This window comes from Neofelis nebulosa, chromosome 16, assembly GCF_028018385.1.
Source record: "Neofelis nebulosa isolate mNeoNeb1 chromosome 16, mNeoNeb1.pri, whole genome shotgun sequence".
In the NCBI taxonomy this organism is placed as follows: Eukaryota; Metazoa; Chordata; class Mammalia; order Carnivora; family Felidae; genus Neofelis; species Neofelis nebulosa.
The window spans coordinates 62,675,081-62,697,231 of record NC_080797.1 but is presented as its reverse complement, the minus strand read 5'-3'; the positions used below and the strand labels follow the sequence as shown (position 1 = coordinate 62,697,231).

Sequence of the window (22,151 nt, the reverse complement as noted above, 5' to 3'; positions counted from 1 at the left end):
AACAGGAGAAAAAGTGGTAATACTGCCTGAAAGGAATCATGGAAAGACTTAACCGAGGAGAAAGCACTTGACCTGTGTCTTACAGGGCTTTGTTTTAATGCATTTTTTTAATTAAAAAAATTTATAGCATTTTATGTTTAAATACGACCCTACCTTTGAATAAGAAAGTGCTATTTGTTGAAACACAGCATCATCTGGTGATTTACTGTATGTGGCAAGCCCTTGTTCATCATCATCAAAAGGGTAGTTCACTACCAAAGAACCTGCAAGGGAACAAAGGAAAATGTTCTATGATATCTCCTTCAAGATGGATCTTCAACATAAATAAAGTACACTTTCACAATACTGCCAGAGACAGGAAACCAATACACTTTTCCAAGGTGAATTTCCTCATTAGAAATAAAAAAGCTGCTAATTTCCTCAACAGAAAATCAACTGGATAAGTAAAATACTAAACAGCTATGCATGACACTTAGAATTTACCTGAACTTCTAGGTATAATTTACATGTCAGAGCTGAACCAAAAGTATACAGGGTGAATTTAAACAATTTTACTCTTATAATAATTAGGATCAGAAAAGAGCAAAATTTGATACTTTTTCAGTAAAATTCAGACATTTATAATGGCATGGAATTTTAAGATAAAAAATGATCCTTGAAGTCCAATTAATCCATCCTCTTCATTTTGCAGATGTGGAGTCTAAAACAGAGAGGTTAAATGACTTATGTATGGACAGCAGAGCCATCCCTGATCTACACTCAGAAAAAACTGCTAAAAATTTCCCATATGCTCACATTAGAAATTAGTCCATTAGAGTTATAGCATATGATATTTCATGACTTAAGGTAAAGAAAGTGATGCTTTAAGAAAGCAAGCAAGCAAGCAAGCAAGCTTTAAAACATATGTAAAGGGTGCCTGGCTGGCTCAGGTGGAAGAGCATGTGACTCTTGATCTCAGGGTCATGAATTCAAGCCCCACATTGGGTTTAGGGATTACTTAAAAGTAAATAAATAAATAAGTTTTTAAAAAATAGATAAAAAAATAAAACATACATAAAGAATATAAAGTCCCTTCATGCTCCCCATAAAGCATAAACAAGTTAGGGTGCTTCTCAGATGAGAGCCCTGATGGAATCTCTTATTTTCCTATTAGTCACACTGTTTTCCTTTATTCATCTGTCCATTTATCCTTCCTTTACTAAAGCCACTCATCTTTGCCTTTGTTACCACACCACTTCGTGGAATGGAAATAAATGAAAGAACATATTCAACTTGAATTCAGATGAAGTAATCCTGTGGTAACAAATACCAGCAAACATTTATATAGAGAAAAAATTATTTAAGAAGCAAGTATGAAGAACTATGCTCACTCTATTCCCCAAAATAGTTCTAACGAGAACAAGTGTACTTCAATACCTCTTCTACAAATTTAATGTACCCCCCAAATTTAATTTCATCCCAGAACTATGACCCATATCTAAAAATTTGAACAGAGAAAAGTCAACATCAACTTCTACTCAATTCTTTCAAATGGCTAATTTTCTAAGGACAGAAAAAAAAAAGTCATAAAACAACTATTTCTATGAAACAGTCTACTTTTAGAAAATAATTAGTATCAACTCAAAAAGCAGGGACAACAACAACAAAAGATAAATTTGTCTTCATCAAAATTAAAAACTTCTGTGTGTCAAATGACATTATTAAGAAAGTTAAAATACAACGTATATAGAATGGCAGAAAATATTTCCAAAACAGCAATCTGATAAAGAACTCTTAGAGCTATATAAAGAACCCTTAGAGCTCAACAAAAAGACAAAAAATAAATAAATAAATTGGCAAAAGACTTGAACAGATATTTCTCCAAAGCAGATATACAAATGGCCAACAAGTACACGAAAAGATGCTTATTATTAGTCATCAGCAAAATGCAAATCAAAACTACAAAATGGGGGTGCCTGGATGGCTCAGTTGGTTAAATGACTGACTCTGGATTTCAGCTTAAGTCATGATCTCACAGTTCATGGGATTGAGCCCCACGCGCAGATGCTGATAGCAAGGAACCTACCTGCTTGGGATTTTCTCTCTCCCTCTTTCTCTACCCCTCCCCTGCTTGCACACTCTCTTTCTCTCTCTATCTCTCTCTCCCTCTCTCTCAAAATAAATAAATAAACTTAAAAAATAAAACTACAATGAAAAACCACCTTTTACTCACCAAAATGGCTAGAACATAAAAAACAGAAAATAACAAGTGTTGATGAGGATGTAGAAAAACTGGAACCCCCGTACATTGCTAGTAACGTAAAATGGTTCGGCTACTGTGGAAAATGGTTTGGCAGTTCCTTAAAAAGCTAAACATGTAATTATCATATGGTATTTCCATCAAAAAGCTAAACATGGCTAAATGAAATCAGTCAGAGAAAGACAAATACCGTATTATTTCACTCTTATGTGGAATTGAAGAAACAAAACAAAGAAAAAAAGAGACAAGTCAAAAAGCAGACACTTAACTACAGAGAACAAACTGATGATTCTTGGGGTGGGAGGGGAGAGGGGATGAAATGGATAAAAGGGATTAAGAGCACACTTATGATAAGCACTGAGTAATGTATAGATTGACGAATCACTACATTGTACATCTGAAACTATAATAACACTGTATTTTAGCTACACTGCAATTAAAATTTAAAAGAAAAAGCACTAAATATGGAATTACCCAAATTAATTGAAAACAGGGATTCAGCTATCACATGCCATTGCTCAAAGCAATATTATTCACGATACTGAACAAGTGGAACAACCCAAATGTCCTTCAGTGGAAAAATGGATAAACAAATTGTAGTATACACATACAATAAAATATTATTTATCCATAAAAGGGGATGAAGTACTAATAAATGCTACAATATTAATGAACTGAAAAACAGTATGCTAAGTGAAAGAAGACAGACACCAAAGATCACATATTGTATGATTCCATTTCTATGAAATATCCAAAATAGGCAAATCCACAGAGACAGAACATAGACTAGTTGTTCCCAGGGCTTGAGGGTAGGGGAAAATAGGGAGCAACTCCTTAGTTTCCTTTTGGCGAGATGAAAATGTTTTAGAGCTAAAGATGATAGTTGCACAACATTGTGAATGCACTAAGGTTACTGAATTGTTCACTTAAAAATTTTTTTAATGTTTATTTTTATTTTTGAAAGAGAGAGAGTGTGTGAGCACGGGATAGGCAGAGAGAGGGGGGACACAGAATCCGAAGCAGGCTCCAGGCTCCAAGCTGTCAGCATAGAGCCTGACATGGGGCTCGAACTCACAAACTGGAGATCATGACCTGAGCCAAGTTGGATGCTCAACTGACTTAACCACACAGGCGCCCCTGAATTGTTTGCCATAACATGATTAATTTTGTTATGTGAATTTCACCTCAATAAAAAAATAAGTATCAAAATTTACAAAAAGGAATCTTACTTTTCTCTATATTCTCTCAAAATCCTTCTAAATTGTTGACAGTAAAGAAATCCTCCTTGAAATTTCTTTGCTAAGACTTCAAAACCCATTTAAGATTTTATGATGAGTAAACAAAATATGTCATGGACAAAGAGGGGAAGATGGTGGCAGAGTAAGAGACCCTAGGCTTGCCTTGTCCCACAAATACAGCTAGAAAACTATCAAATCATCCTAAACACCCAGAAATTGATCTGAAGATTGGAAGAACAAATTCTACAACTAAAGGTAGAGAAAAGCCACATCAGAGAAGACATGAAGTGCAGAGATATGGTTTAGGAGAGAAATGGATCATGTCTACTGTGGTGGGGAGGGAGCCACAGTTTGGAGAAGGGTGAAAGACAGACCAACACACAGGGGATGTACAGGGAAAATGAATCCCCATAGCAATTGGCTTGGAAAGCAAGAAGGCCTGAATTTCATGAGTTCTTGCAAACAGTGGGGTGCAAAGCCTAAAGTTGTAAAGGTCAGCATGTTTGGTTCTGGGGGAGCTCAGAGAACACTGGGGTTGTTCTTAGAGAGAAGGCAGGGTAAACAGCCTGTGAACATAGTGTGGAAACAGTGATCTGAAGAGCACCTGGGGCACACAGTAGGGAGTTTATTTGTTCATCTTGGAGTGTGTCCCAGAGAAGCAGCATTCATGTCTCCATGAAGTCTCTCAACTTCTCTAGAAACAAGGAAACTGGCCAGACCCATCTCCCTCCCCTGTCCTTCAGCATAAACACAGAATCATCTTCAGGAACCAGTGCAGCACTAACACATGCTACCTAACTTGCTTACACCAAGCCCCACTCTCTACTCCCTGCCCTCCAACCCCCACCCTTCACCTCCTCTCCTCACCCCACCCCCGTGTTCTGGAAGAACCATCCTTCCCAGTCTTACTTGCTTGAGTCCCACTATGGTGGGCCCCCACCCCCAGATGACCAGCTCAAGCCCCTGCCCATATGACAGCTCTCAAACCTTGAGTTTTGTGGGGTCTTTGTTCTGGTGGTGGCAGCAACAGGTCTCACTTCACAGGCAAACCAGAGCACACCTAGTTAAAACTCACCACATTCAAGGCAAGTACAAAACACTGGCCACAACTGGCAAAGATAGTCTCTGCAGACAACTGGCCTGAAGGATAAAGCAGACAGGACAAAACAGCAGAGCACACACAGCACACACTGAAGACACTCCCGGAAGTGCCAAGCCCTGCATAACAGGAAACACTACACTACATGGCAGGGCACTACAGGACCTCTTCATGAGGCCATTACCCTCAAGAACAGGAGACGTAGCTAACTCCCCTAACGCGGAGAAACGGCACAGAGACTTAGACAAAATGAGAAGACAGAAATTTGTCCCAAATGAAAGAACAGGACAAGGTTGGCTGAGGAACTAAGTGAAACAGATATAAGTAACATACCTGAGAGAATTGAAAGCAATGATCATAAGGATAGATATGGAATAACATAGAGACAAAGGGCTTAATAAATGAAATGAGAAGCATACTTGATGGAATAAACAGGACAGAAGAAGCATAGGAATGAATTAAGGACTCTGAAGACAGAGTAATGGAAAGTAATCAACCTGAACAAAAGAGAGAAAAAAGAATTATGCAAAATAAGAATAGACTTAGGGAACTCAGTGACTCCATCAAATGGAATAACATTTGTATTATAGGAGTACCAGAAAAAGAATGAGGAAAGCAGACAGAGAATTTATTTGATGAAATGATAGCTGAAAACTTCCCTGATCTGGGGAAGGAAACAGATATCCAGATCCAGGAGGCAGAGAACCCCCAACAAAATTAACAAAAGCAGATCCACACCAAGATATATTGCAATTAAAATGGAAAAATACACTGATAAAGAAAAATATTAAAAGCAGCAAGACAAAAGAAGACAGTTGCATACAAAGGAAACCTCATAAGGCTATCAGCAGATTTTTTTAGCAGAAACTTTCCAAGACAGAAACGAGTGGCATGATATAGTCAAAGCGCTAAATGGGGAAAACCTGTAGCCAAGAATATTCCATTCAGCAAGGCTATTATTCAGAATAAAAGAAGAGATAGAATTTCTCAGACAAACAAAAACTAAAGGAGCTCATGACCAGTAAAGCAGCCCTACAAAAAACATTAAAGAGGACTCTTTGAGTTAAAAGGAAAGACTAAAAGTGACAGTATAAAGGTAGGAAACATAAAAGCAGTAAAAATGAATATTCCTGTAAAAAATCAGTCAAGGAACTTATAAAATAAAAGGATGTAAAATATGACACTATAAACCTAAAACATAGGGAGGAGAGGAGTAAAGAATGGGTTCAAACTTAAACAACCATCAACTTAATATAGACTTATATGTAGAAGATGTTATATACAAACCTAATGATAATCACAAATCAAAAAGCACTAATAAATATGTAAAGAATAAAGAGAAAGAAATCCAAATATATCACTAAAGATATATGGAAACCATAGAAGAGAGAAAGACAAGAAAGGATCAGAGAAAATCGTCAGAAACAATCATAAAACAAGTAATAAAATGGCAATAAATACATAGCTATCAATAATTTGAATGTAAATGGACTAAACGGTCCAATCAGAAGACACAGAGTGACAGAATGGATTAAAAACAAGATCCATCTACATGCTGCCTACAAGAGACTCATTTTAGACCTAAAGATAGCTGCAGATTGAAATTGAGGGAATAGAGAAACATCTATCATGTGATGGATGTCAAAGGAAATATGGAGTAGCAATACTTATATCACACAGAATGGACTTTAAAACAAAGACTAAAACAAGAGACAAATGATACTATATAATAATAAAGGGGACACTCTAACAAGAATGTATCACAACTGTAAATACTTATGTACCCAACTTGGAAGCACCCAAGTACACAAAAAGGTTAATAACAAACATAAAGCAACTAATCGATAATAATACAATAATAGTAGGGGACTTTAATACCCCACCTACATCAATGGACAGATCATCTAAATAGAAAATCATCAAGGAAACAATGGCTTTGAATAACACACTGGACCAGATGGATTTAAAAGATATATTCATCCTAAAACAGCAGAATACACATTCTTTTCAAGTCCGCATGAACCATTCCCCAGAACAGGTCACATATTAGGCCACAAAATAAGCCTCAACAAATTTTAAAAGATTAAAGTCATACTATGCACCTTTTCTGACCACAGTGTTATGAAACTAGAAGTCAGCTGCAAGAAAAAAATCTAGAAAGACTGCAAATACACGGAGGTTAAATAACATGCTACTACATAATGAATGGGTCAACCAAGAGATAAAATAAGAAATTAAAAAGTACATGGAAACAAATTAAAATGAAAACACAACAGTTCAAACCTTCAGGATGCAGCAAAAATGATTCTAAGAGGCAAGTTTATAGCAAGATATGTAATGGAAAGAAACACGTCCACATGATTGAAGATGTATTTCCCCCCACGCCAATGACAAGATCTTGATACCACATGTTGAAATCTCTAAATTATTTTCACTGGAATGTAACTAGTATTAAGTTTTCAGATTTAGCCAACATGATATGTGACATATACTGAGAATATTCTTTGAAACTCAAATAAAAAATATTTTCTGTCAAATATGGTACAAAATATATTAAAAAATTATTTGCCAACCAGGCTATAACTTCATAATTCCTATTTGGGTATTTGAGAATTGTTCATGATTACCAATTGTAAAGATATTTTTTCCTATTACTGGGAAGCTTTCAAAGCAGTTTTTAGAGAATTTCAATTTACTTCTTAAATACAAATATCATAACTGTGTACTGTCATTCTAAAATGTCAGGTTAAAAAATAAATAGAATAAAAAATAAAATAAAATGGCAGGTTAATCTATATGCCATCAAATTTCAACTGTAATACTTCATTGGATATTCCAACATATGTTGACACTAAATTGCTTCCCCATTACCCCTGGTGCTAATACCTTCACTCTTTTTTTTTTTTTTTTTTAACAGCTTTATTGAGATGAACAGTTGACCTGTGAACAATAGAGGTTCGAATTACACAAATCCATTTACATGGAGATTTTTATTGATAAATACAGTACAGTACTACAAATGTATTTCTCTTCTTTACTATTTTCCTAATAACATAACATTTTCTTTTCTCAAGCTTACTTTATTGTAAGAATATGGTATACAATACATACAACATACAAAATATGTGTTAACCAACTATTATTGTTATCGGTAAGGTTTCTGGCCAACAGTAGGCTGCTATTTAAGTTTTAGGGGAGTCAAAAGTTAAAACGTGAATTTTCAACTGCACAGGGGGCCTGTTCCCCTCATGTTGTTCAGAGGTCAACTGTGATTCACATAACATACAATCCATCCACTTAAAGTATATAATTCAATGTTGTTTACTATATTCACAGGGTTGTACAACCATCATTACTTTCTAATTACAGATAATTTCATCATGCCAAAAAAACCCCTGTACCCATTAGCAGTCACTCCCATTTCCTCCCACCACTATCCACTATAGCCTGAGGCAACCATTAATCTATAACCTATCTCCATGGATTTACCTGTTCTGAACATTTCATAAAATGTAGTCATATACCATATGGTTTCTAGTGACTGGCTTTTATCACTTAGCATATTTTCAAGGTTCATTTAAGTTATAAAATGCACCAGGACTTCCTTGCTTTTCATGGTCAAATAATATTCAATTGTATGGGTATACTACATTTTATCTATCCAATCATCAGTCCATGGATATCTGAGTTGTTTATACTTTTGGGTTAAAATGAATAATGCTACTATGAATATTCATGTACAAGTTTACATGTAGACATATGTTTTCTGTTCACTTTGGCATTGACACTTTCATTCTTACTTACAAGCCCTAGTTGGACATTGTGATGATTTTTAATCTTGACCTCTCATTCTATTCATCTCATCAATTCTTGCTGAATTATATGAAGGTGTGTAAGCCCAAACACTACATGAGAATAAGGCCAATGTGTTGTAGTTAAATACATAGCAAGGAAAAAATAAAAGCATGTCTTATAAACCTACATAAAAGGGTTTATTAAATTTTAGGGAAAAAAGCACTAAAGATTTCCAATTTGTTAGTGTTTAATTTTTCTGAATCACAAAGAGTATGCTACTAAATTCCCAGTGAGAGAGACAAATATAAAACACATGTGAGGGATAAATATAAAACACTTGAAGAACAAAGCAAGGGCAGGGAGAGAGGCAGGGAAGAGAGGAGGGTGAGAAGGACAAGGGGAGAGAGAGATAGGGAGGAGGACAGGAGGGAGAAGAAAATAGGGAAGGAGTATGTGGGAGGGGAAGGGAGAAAACAGCCAGAAAACTAGCTTAAAAAGCAATGAGAAAAGATCTTTATTACTGTCTGCTGCAAAAGCAGTAACAGGATACCAGTTTTGAGACAGCCTAAGACTATAAACAGATAAAATTCCACCAGGATTTTCAAATCCTCTCAACAAGAATTAATTACTGGAATATCAAGTTGCTATTACCTCCATGCAGGTTTGCTGACAGTACAAATGGATAGGACTTCATCCAGCTCATTACAGCAATAGTTTCTGGTTGGGTAGGATCTGTGATCTGAAAGAACTGGTCTGGGAAATTTCGGTTCAGGTCAAAGTTGTTGCTGTTGTTTCTGCCAATTACACTCACGGAATCTCCTGTATGATAAAGTGCTCAAATTTAAGCCATGTTTCACTTACATTTTAATCCAACACATACTACTTCAGCTAATCTTAACTCAAAGGCAAATGTGAACACATCAGGCTTCACTCCGAATAAGCACACTATGATTAAAAGACACATCTTTTTTGTATTGTACATTAATAAGGTGTTATCTCTTCCAGATCTTTTGAACAGAGAAATAAAACCATTATCCTTTCATTTCTGCCCTCTGTTCATACTTTGAGAGGAAAAAAATCCAACTATATAAACTACATTGTTAGTACTACTCAACTGTCAATAATCCATATACAATGACATAATCACAATGTTGAGTGGACATGACTGATCAGAAGGAAGTTCTATTTTACCAGTACAGAGGTCACTAAAACATTGTAAAGAAACAGACCAAATGGAAGTAAGAAAATTGTGGTATGCTTACACTAACATATCATGAAAAGCTAATCAAGAACATAGTTGGAAGTTTAACCAGATGGAGAAAAAAGGGTTGAACTTAAGTTTATGTCCCTTTAAAAAGGAGTGGAACCCTATTATTATCATTATGATGAGAAAAATCTGAAAGTGAGTGAAAAAAACATACATTATTTTTTAGTAAATAAGAGCCATTACCAAAGTGGAAAACTCCATTAAATATAAACTTGATAGGGGCACCTGGGTGACTCAGTCGGTTTAGCGTCCAACTTCAGCTCAGGTCATGATCTTGTGGTTCATGAGTTCGAGCCCACATCTGGCTCACTGCTGTCAACTTATCAGCACAGAGCCCACTTAGGATCCTCTGTCCCCCTCTCTCTGCCCCTTCCCTGCTTGCGCTCTCCCCAAAATAAATACATTTTTAAATTATATATATTTATACATATTTATGTATATATATTTACGTATATATATATGTATAAACTTGATATCATAATTGTTGACTGAACTAGCCTATCTTTTAAGAATACAAAAGCTGCAACAATTATATATTATAAGAACAAAATAAGAAGAAATTCTGAGGAAACAACCAATTCAAATTCTCTTCTACTTCCAAATAATCATAACATATGATGATCGAAAAGGTCAGCATTAATAGACGCCTCTTCTTTACCTTCCTGGGCCTTTTCATACCCATCAGGATTCATGGATGGCATAAGGTGAATTCGAGTGCTGAGAACTAGATCCGTCACTTCAGGGTCTGTTCCAAAGTTCTTACAAAGGTATTCAATGAGGTTCAACAGCAGTTCTCGTCCAACCACTTCATTTCCATGCATATTTCCAATGTACTTAAATTCCGGTTCACCTGAAAACAAAAAGATTACATGGAAAAGTCTTTTTACCTTTTTATTTGTCATGGACTCTATTTTTTCCCCAACACATACAAAGACCCTGAACTAAAAATTTTTTAAAAGATATATTTTGGCAAAAGAAGCAGTGAAAAGTATGTTATAAAGCAGCTTCCTTACTAACATATATGTCTAAGCAGGCTCAAAGCATACACAAACAGACACAGACACACACACACCCATATAATATGAAAATAAAAATACCATTAGGAAAAGACATGAATAGACACTTTTCCAAAGAAGACATCCAGATGCCTAACAGACACATGAAAAGATGTTCAACTCATCATCAGGGAAATACAAATCAAAACCACAATGAGATACCACCTCACACCTGTCAGAATGGCTAAAATTAACAATTCAGGCAATAACAGATGTTGGCAAGGATGTGGAGAAAGGGGAACACTTTTGCCCTGCTGGTGGGAATGCAAACTGGTGCAGCCACTCTGGAAAACAGTGTGGAGGTTCCTCAAAAAATTAAAAATACAACTACCATATGACCTAGCAATTGCACTACTAGGAATTTATCCAAAAGATACAATTTACACAAAAGATGCACAAATGCTGATTCAAAGGGGCACATACACCCCAATGTTTTTAGCAGTACTATCAACAAGAGCCAAATTATGTAAAGAGCCCAAATGTCCATTGACTGACAAATGCATAAAGAAGATGTGGTATGTACACACACACACACACACACACACACACACACAATGGAATGTTACTCTGCAATCAAAAAGAATGAAATCTTGCCATTTGTGACGTGGATGGAACTGCAGTGTATTATGCTAAGTGAAATAAGTCAGCCAGAGAAAGTTAAATAGTATATAATTTCACTCATATGTGGAAATTAAGAAAGAGAAGAGATGAACATAGGGGAAGGGAAGCAAAAAGATAAAAACAGAGAGGGAGGCAAACCATAAAAGACTCCTAAATACAGAGAACAAACTGAGTGTTGTTGGAGGGGTGTTGGGTAGGGGGATGGACTAAATGAGTGAGGGCATTACGGAGGGCACTTGTTGGAATGAACATGGGTGTTGTATGTAAGTGATGAACCACTAAATTCTACTCCTGAAACCATTATTACACTATATGTTAACTTGGATTTAAACAAAATTTAAAAAATTTAAAAAGTACTATTAGCAGAAAAAATATAATCTATACAGTTTATTAAATACATGGATTTTCTTCTTTTCTCGCCAAAGATTGGTTATTTTCTTTATTCTACTCATACATTCTAAAGGTGACATTTCTAGATGAAACAGAGAAATATGGTACATAGTTCTGAAAGGCACTACTGAGATTATTTATAAGACCACACAAATTACCTGGTTCATGGACACCTGGGTTATCAGATATCTCCATTACATAAAGTTCTCTTGACTCTACTGATTTTCCCAAAGAATAAAGCCGGGTGATGTTAGGATATTCATTGGCAAACCTTCTCAGGAAGATTTCCATATCAGGGAAATGGTGGTGATGAAAGTCCTTTGGCTGAATTGGCTGGTGTAAGGACTGGGTTCCAGGAAGATTATTAAGCAGAGCAACTGTGCTAGCGGTTACTACCATCTCAGTTGTGTCAGGGATTATTGAAGCCACAGTTGGCCGAAGGGAAAAATTCACCTTTGTGGCTGGTCCTTCTTTCACTATTATGTTATTAATAGTCAGTGGCATATACCTGCAAAAAATTTTTTTGAAAAAGTGGGTGGCTTGCAGTTAAATTCAAACACACGATGCTTTTACATTGTAAAAGCACAATAGCCCTTTCAGACTTTTACACTTAGTGATCTATCAAAATTCGAACGAAATACAGATAAATGGGTAAATTCAAGACTTTTGGATACGATCTCAGAGAATCCCTGATGACATCTCTAAAGAACTATTTCTCTTACCATATTCTCAGTACCACACATTAGAATGCTTACCAAAAATTGCCTGCCAAGGAGAAAATAATATGAAACACAGAGGTCATTCACCCACTGCATCCCATTCCTTGCTGTGCCTTGTCAAACTGACTTTCCAACTACCTTTCTAAATAGGGGAATTCAGAATTAAATGAAAGGTTTTCAGTTAAATCCTTAGCAAGCCAAGCTTGCAGAAAGGTGCTCAGGGGAGGTCAGAAACCACTCATTTCATATATTAGAAAGCAGATGATAAGACAGCTCTTTAAAATGTCTTTTTCAGAGCTCTGAGTTTGTTCTACTCTGTTATTCATTAGCTTTGAGGCAACGTTTTACACAGCTGACCATCTTTTGAATCAACCTTCTAAACTGGTCCTTCCTCACAATTTTACAACCATACTTCATATCCAGTTGTACTGTTAGACTATGTGACAAAAGCCTCCACAATACTATATTCTCATTATACAAGGAAAAACAAAGGCCAGATAGAGCAAACAACATTTCCTAGACTATATTTCTGTCTTAGCTATAAACAGAGGCTTGATATTTTTAGAGTCTAGTTTAAAATGTTTTCTTAATGTTTTTATTTCTTTTTGAGACAGAGCATGAGCAGAGGAGGGGCAGAGAAAGAGGGAGACACAGAATCTGAAGCAGGCTCCAGGCTCTGAGCTGTCAGCACAGAGCCTGACACGGGGCTCGAACTCATGGACTGTGAGATCATGACCTGAGCCGAAGTCAGACGCTCAACCAACTGAGCCACCGAGGCACCCCTAGAGTCTAGTTTAAATTCTTACCCAGTTAAAACTGCTGTAATGTTGTAAGTTCCAGGAACAAGTAATCTGTGGAAATCACCAAATCTGCCTGTTGTGATATTATGATTAATACCAGCCACTGAGATGGTTGCGTTCTCTAAGCCAGATCCCGTTACTGAATCTTTAACAAATCCTTTAACTCCAATGTGGACCTAAAAAAACAAGAATCAAAGTAGACTGCTCAAAGATAATTCAGAAGGCAAGAGAGCATAACCCCTCTGCATTGATGATAGAATTTCTTTTTTTTTTAAGTTTATTTACTTTATTTTGAGAGAAAGAGAGAGCGTGCATGAGTGGGGGAGGAGCAAAAAGAGAGAGGGAGAGAGAAAATCCGAAGCAGTCTCTGTGTTGTCAGAACAGAGGCTGATCCCACAAACCATGAGATCATGACCTAAACCAAAACCAAGAGTTGGACGCTTAACTGACTGAGTAACCCAGGTGCCTCTGATGCTAGAATTCCTAAAAAAGTATGTTACTACTATTTCCCTGAAATATTTTTCAATGCCTCCAAGTTAAAATAAAATATAGACAAAAATATTAAATCCTTAAACTTAAGTCATATGTGACTGACATCTAGACTAGTAATAGACTTTTGAAATTCCCTTTCCTCTAAACCAGACTTCTAATTTTCTCGACAAGCAATAATTTCTCATTAAGTAATAATTGCTGGTATAGGGGCGCCTGGGTGGCGCAGTCGGTTAAGCGTCCGACTTCAGCCAGGTCACGATCTCGCGGTCTGTGAGTTCGAGCCCCACGTCAAGCTCTGGGCTGATGGCTCGGAGCCTGGAGCCTGTTTCGGATTCTGTGTCTCCCTCTCTCTGCCCGTTCATGCTCTGTCTCTCTCTGTCCCAAAAATAAAAAAAAATAAAAAAAAAAAATTGCTGGTATATCCAATAGTATATTATCCTGCCTGATGTTTAAATTAAACTTGTGTCCATGGTTCATACAGCGGTAAAGCCTCTCTAGCTCATATGATCACATGACATTGTAAGAACCTGACAGTACAAACCTGATTATTTCAGTTTATAAAAGTGTTCTAGGACAATCAGAGAAAGCCCTCTAGAGGAAATGAATGGTTAAAGATTGCTACTTATATGCAATTGAATTTCTCCCTTATATCATCCATTATTTCTGTACCCCACCCTTCCAGTCAGCTACTTTTACCTTTTCAATCAATGTGATCAAAGACTCACGATTGTTCTCCCATTCTTGTCGAAGCTGTGAAGCAGGGGGGTACTTGCAACAAGACAGTTCTAATGTGATCTCAAAACAGTTGGCCCATACATAATTGTAATCTTGCATGCCACCTGTAACATAGAGGAAAAAAAAGTAAGTTTACTCTTGGAATTTTACTCTCAGAAAGACCAAAGAAATTAAATCAGTCATCTCTGCATGTATAAATTTTCTTTTCATAAAATTGTTTGAAATTGCAGAAAGCTCTTGGATTATAGAGGAGAGTAAGAAGGAAGGATAAAGGAATATACACCAAAAAGGAATATGCATACGTAAAGCAAATGTATTTGACTGGTGGGATGAACAGTTAGGAAGAACATAAACACATGGGTTACTAACAATAGCAATAATGCTAACAGCTCTACAATTTGAGTGTTTACCACATGCCAGACCTATTCTATGAGCTCTATGAGTATTAACATTTAATCTTTACAACAAGTGTATGAAGCAGGTGTTACTATCTCACCCATTTTACAAATGTAAGAAGTAGGATACAAAGAGAGAGGTTAAGATTTTTGATAGCATGAGCATGAAAGATACACATGATCTTAAAGTTGTGAAGGATGTTCATGCCAAGCATTAAGTGCCTACTATTCTAATTGTACTCCCTTTTATGAAGAAGGTGGCAAGAGAAAAAAAGAAAGGCCAAATCCAGGGTGGTGCAGTGACACAAATCGGGGGCGTGGGGGAGAAGACACAACAAACCCTTTCAAAATGTGTTCAATGGGAGAGGGAAGTAAAAAGGGGAAGAGGCATCCATAGCCAACTACTTTCACCACTTCTACACCCATATAAGCCCACTCACTCATTCCGTAGAAAGCTTATTACCTTATCATTCCTGTCACTCGGTTTTTAAAAATAGACTTTATTTTTTAGGGCAATTTTAGGTTTACAACAAAACTGAGCAGAAGGTACAGAGATCTGCCATATACCTCCTGCCCATTCACAAGAATGGAGTCTCTCTCTCAAGGGGCGCCTGGGTGGCGCAGTCGGTTAAGCGTCCGACTTCAGCCAGGTCACGATCTCGCGGTCCGTGAGTTCGAGCCCCGCGTCAGGCTCTGGGCTGATGGCTCGGAGCCTGGAGCCTGTTTCCGGTTCTGTGTCGTCTCCCTCTCTCTCTGCCCCTCCCCCGTTCATGCTATGTCTCTCTCTCTCCCAAAAATAAATAAAAAACGTTGAAAAAAAAAAAAAAAAAAAAAAAAAGAATGGAGTCTCTCCTTATCAACATCTGCACCAGAGTGGTACATTTGTTACAACTGATAAACCTACATTGTTGACACTTCCTTACCACTCAAAGTCCATAAATTACATTAGGGTTCACTCTTGGTATTGTATATTCTAAGGGTTTTGACAAATGTATAATGACATGTTTCCATCATTCCAGTATCATATAATGTAGTTTCACTGCCCTAAAAATTCACTGTGCTCCGGGGCACCTGGGTGGCTTAGTCGGTTGAGCGTCTGACTTTGGCTCAGGTCATGATCTCATGGTTTGTGAGTTTGACCCCCATGTTGGGCTCTGTGCTGACAGCTCCGAGCCTGGAGCCTGCTTCGGATTCTGTGTCTCCCTCTCTCTCTCTGCCCCTTCCTCGCTCATGCTCTGTCTCTCTCTCAAAATAAACAAGCATTAAAAAAAAAAAATTCATTGTGCTCCATGTATTTATCCCTTCCTCTTCCTTAACCTCTGGCAACTACTAATCTTTTTACTATTTCTGTATGGTTTTGCCTGTTCCAGAATGCCATATAGTTGGAGTCATACAGTATGTAGCCTTTTCAGATTGGTTCCTTCCATTTAGCAGTAGGTATTTAAGGCCTCTTCATGTCTTTTCATGACTTGATAGTTTTCTTTTTAGTACTGAATAATATGCCATTGTATGAACGTACCACAGTTTATTTTACCTGATCACCTACTGAAGCGTGTGTTGGTCGCTTCCAACTTTTTTGGAAACTTTTTTAGATGTTTATTTTGAGAGAGGGAGATGGAGAGAGAGAGAGAGAGAGAGAGAGAGAGAGAGAGAGTAAGTGCAAGCGGAGGAGGGACAGAGAGAGAGAAGAGAGAGAATCCCAAGCAGGTTCCATGCCCAGCATAGAGCCTGCTGCGGGCTCAACCTCACGACCATGAGATAGTGACCTGAGCTGAAATCAAGAGTTGGATGCTCAATCGACTGAGCCACCCAGCTGCCCCACTGCTTCCAAGTTCTGGCAATTATGACTAAAGCTACTGTAAACATCTGTGTGCAGACTTTTGTGTGGACGTAAGTTTTCAACTCCTTTGGGTAAATACCAAGGAGCATGGTTGCTGGATCATATAGTAAGTATGTTTAGTTTTTCAGAAACAACCACACTATCTTCTGAAGTGGTTGTACCATTTTGCATCCCCCTACCAACAATGAAAGAGAATTCCTGTTGCTCTACATCTTCGTCAGCATTAGCTGTTGTCAGCGTTCTGGATTTTGGCCATTCTGCTAGGTGCGTAGTGGTAACCTATTGCTTTCATTTGCATTTCCCTGATGACATACAATATGGAGCATCTTTGCATGTTTGCCACCCGTTTAACTTCTTTGTTGAGGTATCTGTTAAGGTCTTTGGCCCATTTTTCAATCAGGTTGTTATTTTCTTATTGTGGAGTTTTAAGATTTCTTCATATATTTTGGGTAACAGTCCTTTATCAGATGTGGTTTCTTCCTGTTTTGGGGCAGAATAATATTCCATTGTATGTGTATACCACATTTTCTCTATCCATTCAACTGTCAGTGGACATTTAGGTTGTCTCTTGGCAACTGTAAACAATGTTGCAGTGAACATGGGTGTGCAATTATCTTTTCAAGATCCTGCTTTCAATTCTTTTGTATATATACTTAGAAGTAGGATTGCTGAATCATATGGTAATTCTATTTCTAACTTTTTGAGGAAGCTCCATACCATTTCCTATAGCAGCTGCACTATTTTTATATTCCAACCATGCAGGGTTCCAATTCTCCACATCCTCACCAACATTTGCTATTTTGTCTTTTTTCAATAGTGACCAACCCAAAGAAGTGTAAGGTGATAAGTCATTGTGGTTATGATTTGCTTTTCCCTGATGATTAGTGATATTGAGCATCTCTTCATATACTTATTGGCCATTTATATATTTTCTTTGAAGAACTGTCTATTCAAGTCCTTTGCCCATTTACTAATCTGTAGGTTGCCTCTGTTGATTGCTACCCTTGCTGCAAAGGACATTGAAGGGTTTTGGGCAGAGGTATGATATGATCTGACTTGCCTTTTTAAAAGATCATTTTGACTGCTGGTTGGAAAATGACTAGGGGCAGGGGGACAAAGGGGAAGCAGAGAGATGAATTAAAAGAAAACGATGGCTTGGACTAGGTTGGTAGTGGAGATAAAGTGGACAGATTTGGATGTCCATAGGACTTGTTTATATGAATCAAGGATGACCTCTAGATTTCTGGCTTGAGAAACTAGCAAATAGTACTGCCATTAACTGAAAAGATGAAGAACAAAGGAAACAGACAAGACATGCCTAAGCTCTGTCTTTGGTCCTCTTCTCTTATTCCTTTGATGTCTCATGCAGCTCCATGCTTTAAATATTATCTACACGCTGACAATTCTCAAATTTCTAGCTCTAGCCTAGACCTCTTTCCCAGACTCCAGACTCAAACATCTAATTGCCTATTCAACATCTCTACTTGGATAGCACAAATTTAACGTATCTTCATCTTCTCCAAACCTGCTCCACTAGCAGCTCTCTTATCAAGGCTAATGGCACATCTATCCTTCCAGTTGTTCAGGCCAAAAGCCTTTGGAGTCACATTCCAAATCTAAAGTATCATAAAATCATGCCAACTCTAACTTCAAAATGCAGAATCCAAAGATTTCTCCTCGCCTCCATGGCTGTTGCCCTGGTACAAGCCACCATCCTTTATCTGCCTGGATTTCTTCAATCACTCTTAACAGGTCTTCCTGTACCTGCCCTTGCCCTTCTATATATATTTTTCCTCATCAGAGATGCCAGATTCATTCTGTTAAAATGTAAGTCAGGTGTTATTCTTTTGTACAATCACTCCCCTTTTCACTCAGACTAAAAGCCAAAGTCTTTACAGCAGCCTAAGGCCCTACATGATTTGTCTTCCACCATTTCCCTTCCCCCTTTAACCTCCTTTCATACTCTCTCCATCACTCTGCATCCACCACAATGGCCTCCCTGCTGTTCAGTGGACACACTAGGTACTTCCTGAATTTGGGTCTCTGCTCTAACTCTTCCCTTTGCCTGGTATGTTCTCTCCCAGATAGCCGTGCCTGACTAACGCCCTTACCTCCAGCTCTTTGCTCCAATTTCAACTTGACAGTGAGGCTCGCCCTGACTTCCCCATTTAAAGTTGCTACTTACTTTTTCTCCACCACTATCCCCAAGCCCATCCCACCAATGCTTGCAATTCCCCTCACCCTTTTGTACTTCTTTTTTTTCTACAGTACTTAACAATTTACCTATTAAGTTTATTATTTACTGCCTATTTCTCCCTATTAGATTATAAGCAATGTAAGAGCAGAGATAGCTGCTACACTCACTGATGGACAGTCCAAATACTAGAAGAGTATCTGGCAAACAGTAGTCTTTCAGTAAACATGTGTTGAAGGAATGAAACTAAGTAGCTAATTAAGATTACTGTTTTGAATGTATTAAAATTGAATGCCCATTGAATATCTATGTAGAGATATCAAACAGACTTGTCTTCCTAGAATATAGGCAAGTTCATAACCACCACAAGCCCAGTAACTTGGTCTTTACCTTTTTCTTTTTGCTTTTTTTTTTTTTTTAACATTTATTTATTTTTGAGACAGAGAGAGGACAGAGTATGAATGGGGGAGGGTCAGAGAGAGGGAGACACAGAATCGGAAGCAGGCTCCAGGCTCTGAGCTGTCAGCACAGAGCCCGACGCGGGGCTTGAACTCACGGACCGCGAGATCATGACCTGAGCCGAAGTCGGCCGCTTAACCGACTGAGCCACCCAGGCGCCCCAGTCTTTACCTTTTTCTTAGAAGGCAACGTATCCATCTTTTGGCTTCTGCTTATTGTCCAACATCTTGGTACTCACTTTGGGTCTGGCATCTATGATTATCTTTGGTTAACTCTCATTTGTATGTACACATGTGGACATACACATACCATTCATCATACATAATATTTATTAATCTTTTCCAATTCTTTAAAAAAATTTTTTTTAATGTTTATTGATTTTTGAGAGAGAGGGAGAGAGACAGAACACGAGTGGGGGAGGGGCAGAGAGAGAGAGGGAGACACAGAATTAGAAGCAGGCTCCAGGCTCTGAGCTGTCAGCATGGAACCCCATGCAGGGCTCAAACCCATGAACCACGAGATCATGACCTGACCTGAAGTTGGATGCTTAACCGACTGAGCCACCCAGAGGCCCAAATCTTTTCCAATTCTTACTACCATATTGGTCATAGTACAATGGTCATTGTGTGTAAGACATTATACTAAGATTATATGGATTTATAAATAAGAGACATACCTTTTTTCTTAATGTTTATTATTTATTTTTTTATGATTTTTAATGTTTGTTTTTGAGAGAGAGAGTATGAGTGGGGGAAGTACAGAGAGAAGGGGGCACAGAGGATCCGAAGCAGGATCTGTGCTGACATCAGTGAGCCCAATTTGGGGCTGGAATTCACAAACCGAACTCATACACCGTGAGATCATGATCCCATGTGAAGTCTGATGCTCAACCAACTAAGCAACCCAGGCATCCTAAGAGACATACCTTCATTCAGAGTTTAAAGTCTTGGTGAGGAAGCAGAACACAGAACACATAAAAATAACAATTTCAGAAGAATGCAAGTACGACTAATACAAGTTTTTTTTGCATATGTAAAACTTACTGTGTTAAATTGCAAACATGGCCAACTCACACTTGAATTATGCCAGAAGGCAGTGAAGTAGACTGCTTACAACACTATAATCACCAGGCTTGAGTTCTGGCATTCTTTTGTCTGTCCCTTAATTGTCTTACTTCAGTAGCAATTTAAGAAATACTATGGGGCGCCTGGGTGGCGCAGTCGGTTAAGCGTCCGACTTCAGCCAGGTCACGATCTCGCGGTCTGTGAGTTCGAGCCCCGCGTCAAGCTCTGGGCTGATGGCTCGGAGCCTGGAGCCTGTTTCCGATTCTGTGTCTCCCTCTCTCTCTGCCCCTCCCCGTTCATGCTCTGTCTCTCTCTGTCCCAAAAATAAAAAAAAAAAAAAAAAAAAAAGAAATACTAGCTAAGAGCAACAACAAGACCATGTTTACAGTAATATTTTGGAGTATTATCTAATCAGCTTTTGACACTTAACTTTAATAGTACTGTAATTAGCCAGTGCCAATCAATGACACATATAAATATATTCCTGGAGTGGAGGGTGGAGGGTAAGGACAGAAGTCTTTAAGAAATAAGACTTCGGAGCACCTGAGTGGCTCAGTCGTTGAGTGTCCAACATTGGCTCAGGTCATGATCTCGTGGCTCATGAGTTTAAGCCCCATATTGGGCTTGCTCCTATCAGCAGAGAGTCAGCTTCACATCCTATGTCCCCCTCTCTCTCTGCCCCTCCCCTGCTTACGTACATGCGTGCGCTTTCTCTCTCTCTCTCTAATGTTTAATAAACATTTAAAAAGTTTATTTTTTTATTTTTATTTTTTTAATTTTTTTTAATGGTTATTTATTTTTGAAAAAGAGACAGAGTGAGAGGCGGAGGGGCAGAGAGAGAAGGAGTCACAGAATACGAAGCAGGCTCCAGGCTCCGAGCTGTCAGCACAGAGCCCGACACGGGGCTTGAACTCACAGAGTGTAAGATCATGACCTGAGCTGAAGTCAGATGCCCAACCGACTGAGCCACCCAGGTCCTCCAAAAAAGTTTATTTTTTGAGACAGAGAGAGACAGAGCATGAGCAGGGGAGGGGCAGAGAAAGAGAGGGAGACATAGAATCTGAAGCAGGCTCCAGGCTTCGAGCTGTCAGCACAAAGCCCAATGCAGGGCTTGAACCCACGTACCGTGAGATCATGACCTGAGCTGAAGTTGGATGCTTAACTGACTGAGCCACCCAGGTGCCCCCCAAAATAAAATTTTTTAAAAAGTAAATAAAAATTAAAATAAGACTTCAAGAAAAGAAACTATATCCAGCAGCGTCCAATCCCACAAAGCACACACTATAGCCATTTTTAAAAATCATATAACCCTAAAAACAATCCAAAACTAAAGGCCAGATTCGCGGAGACAAAATTCTTTTTGTAGGTCCCATAGATTTGAGAAAATATTACAGTGAATGTACCTAACTGTAACACATCTTTGTCAAGTTAATGTTAGCTTCACAGCATAGAATCTAGTGGAAACACAAAATATGAATTAAATCTTGGCATACATTCCCCAAATGTTCCTTTGATAAGACACTAACAGAAAGCCATGTAAAATAGTATTGGAAATAAAAGGATGACTATACTACATTAAAAAAATTCAAAAATCAATTCCTTTCCCATATTTTAGCAATAATCAGAAAATATAATGCAAAAAAAGATTTCAGCAACAAAACCCATAATACATATAGGATTAAATGTAATAAAATACATAATCAATAAGTTAATGTAAAATTTTACTGAGGGATGTAGATTTCACACTTC

The 22,151-nt window shown here is 37.9% G+C and overlaps 1 protein-coding gene across 2 annotated transcripts in view; it reads right to left on the bottom strand.

Annotated features, from left to right (window-relative positions):
- The window catches only part of CPD (carboxypeptidase D), an 83,755-nt gene that overhangs the window by 36,269 nt on the left and 25,335 nt on the right, over positions 1-22,151 (bottom strand). For both annotated transcript variants that reach the window (XR_009255245.1, XM_058704806.1), the window contains exons 3-8: positions 14,412-14,554; positions 13,230-13,399; positions 11,863-12,212; positions 10,297-10,488; positions 9,023-9,190; positions 154-263 (exon numbers count right to left, since the gene is read on the bottom strand). Coding sequence is in view for 1 of the 2 variants with exons in the window: in XM_058704806.1 (XP_058560789.1) it covers positions 154-263; positions 9,023-9,190; positions 10,297-10,488; positions 11,863-12,212; positions 13,230-13,399; positions 14,412-14,554 (1,133 nt within the window). In the remaining variant the exon portion in view is untranslated. The remainder of the gene's footprint in view (positions 1-153; positions 264-9,022; positions 9,191-10,296; positions 10,489-11,862; positions 12,213-13,229; positions 13,400-14,411; positions 14,555-22,151) is intronic.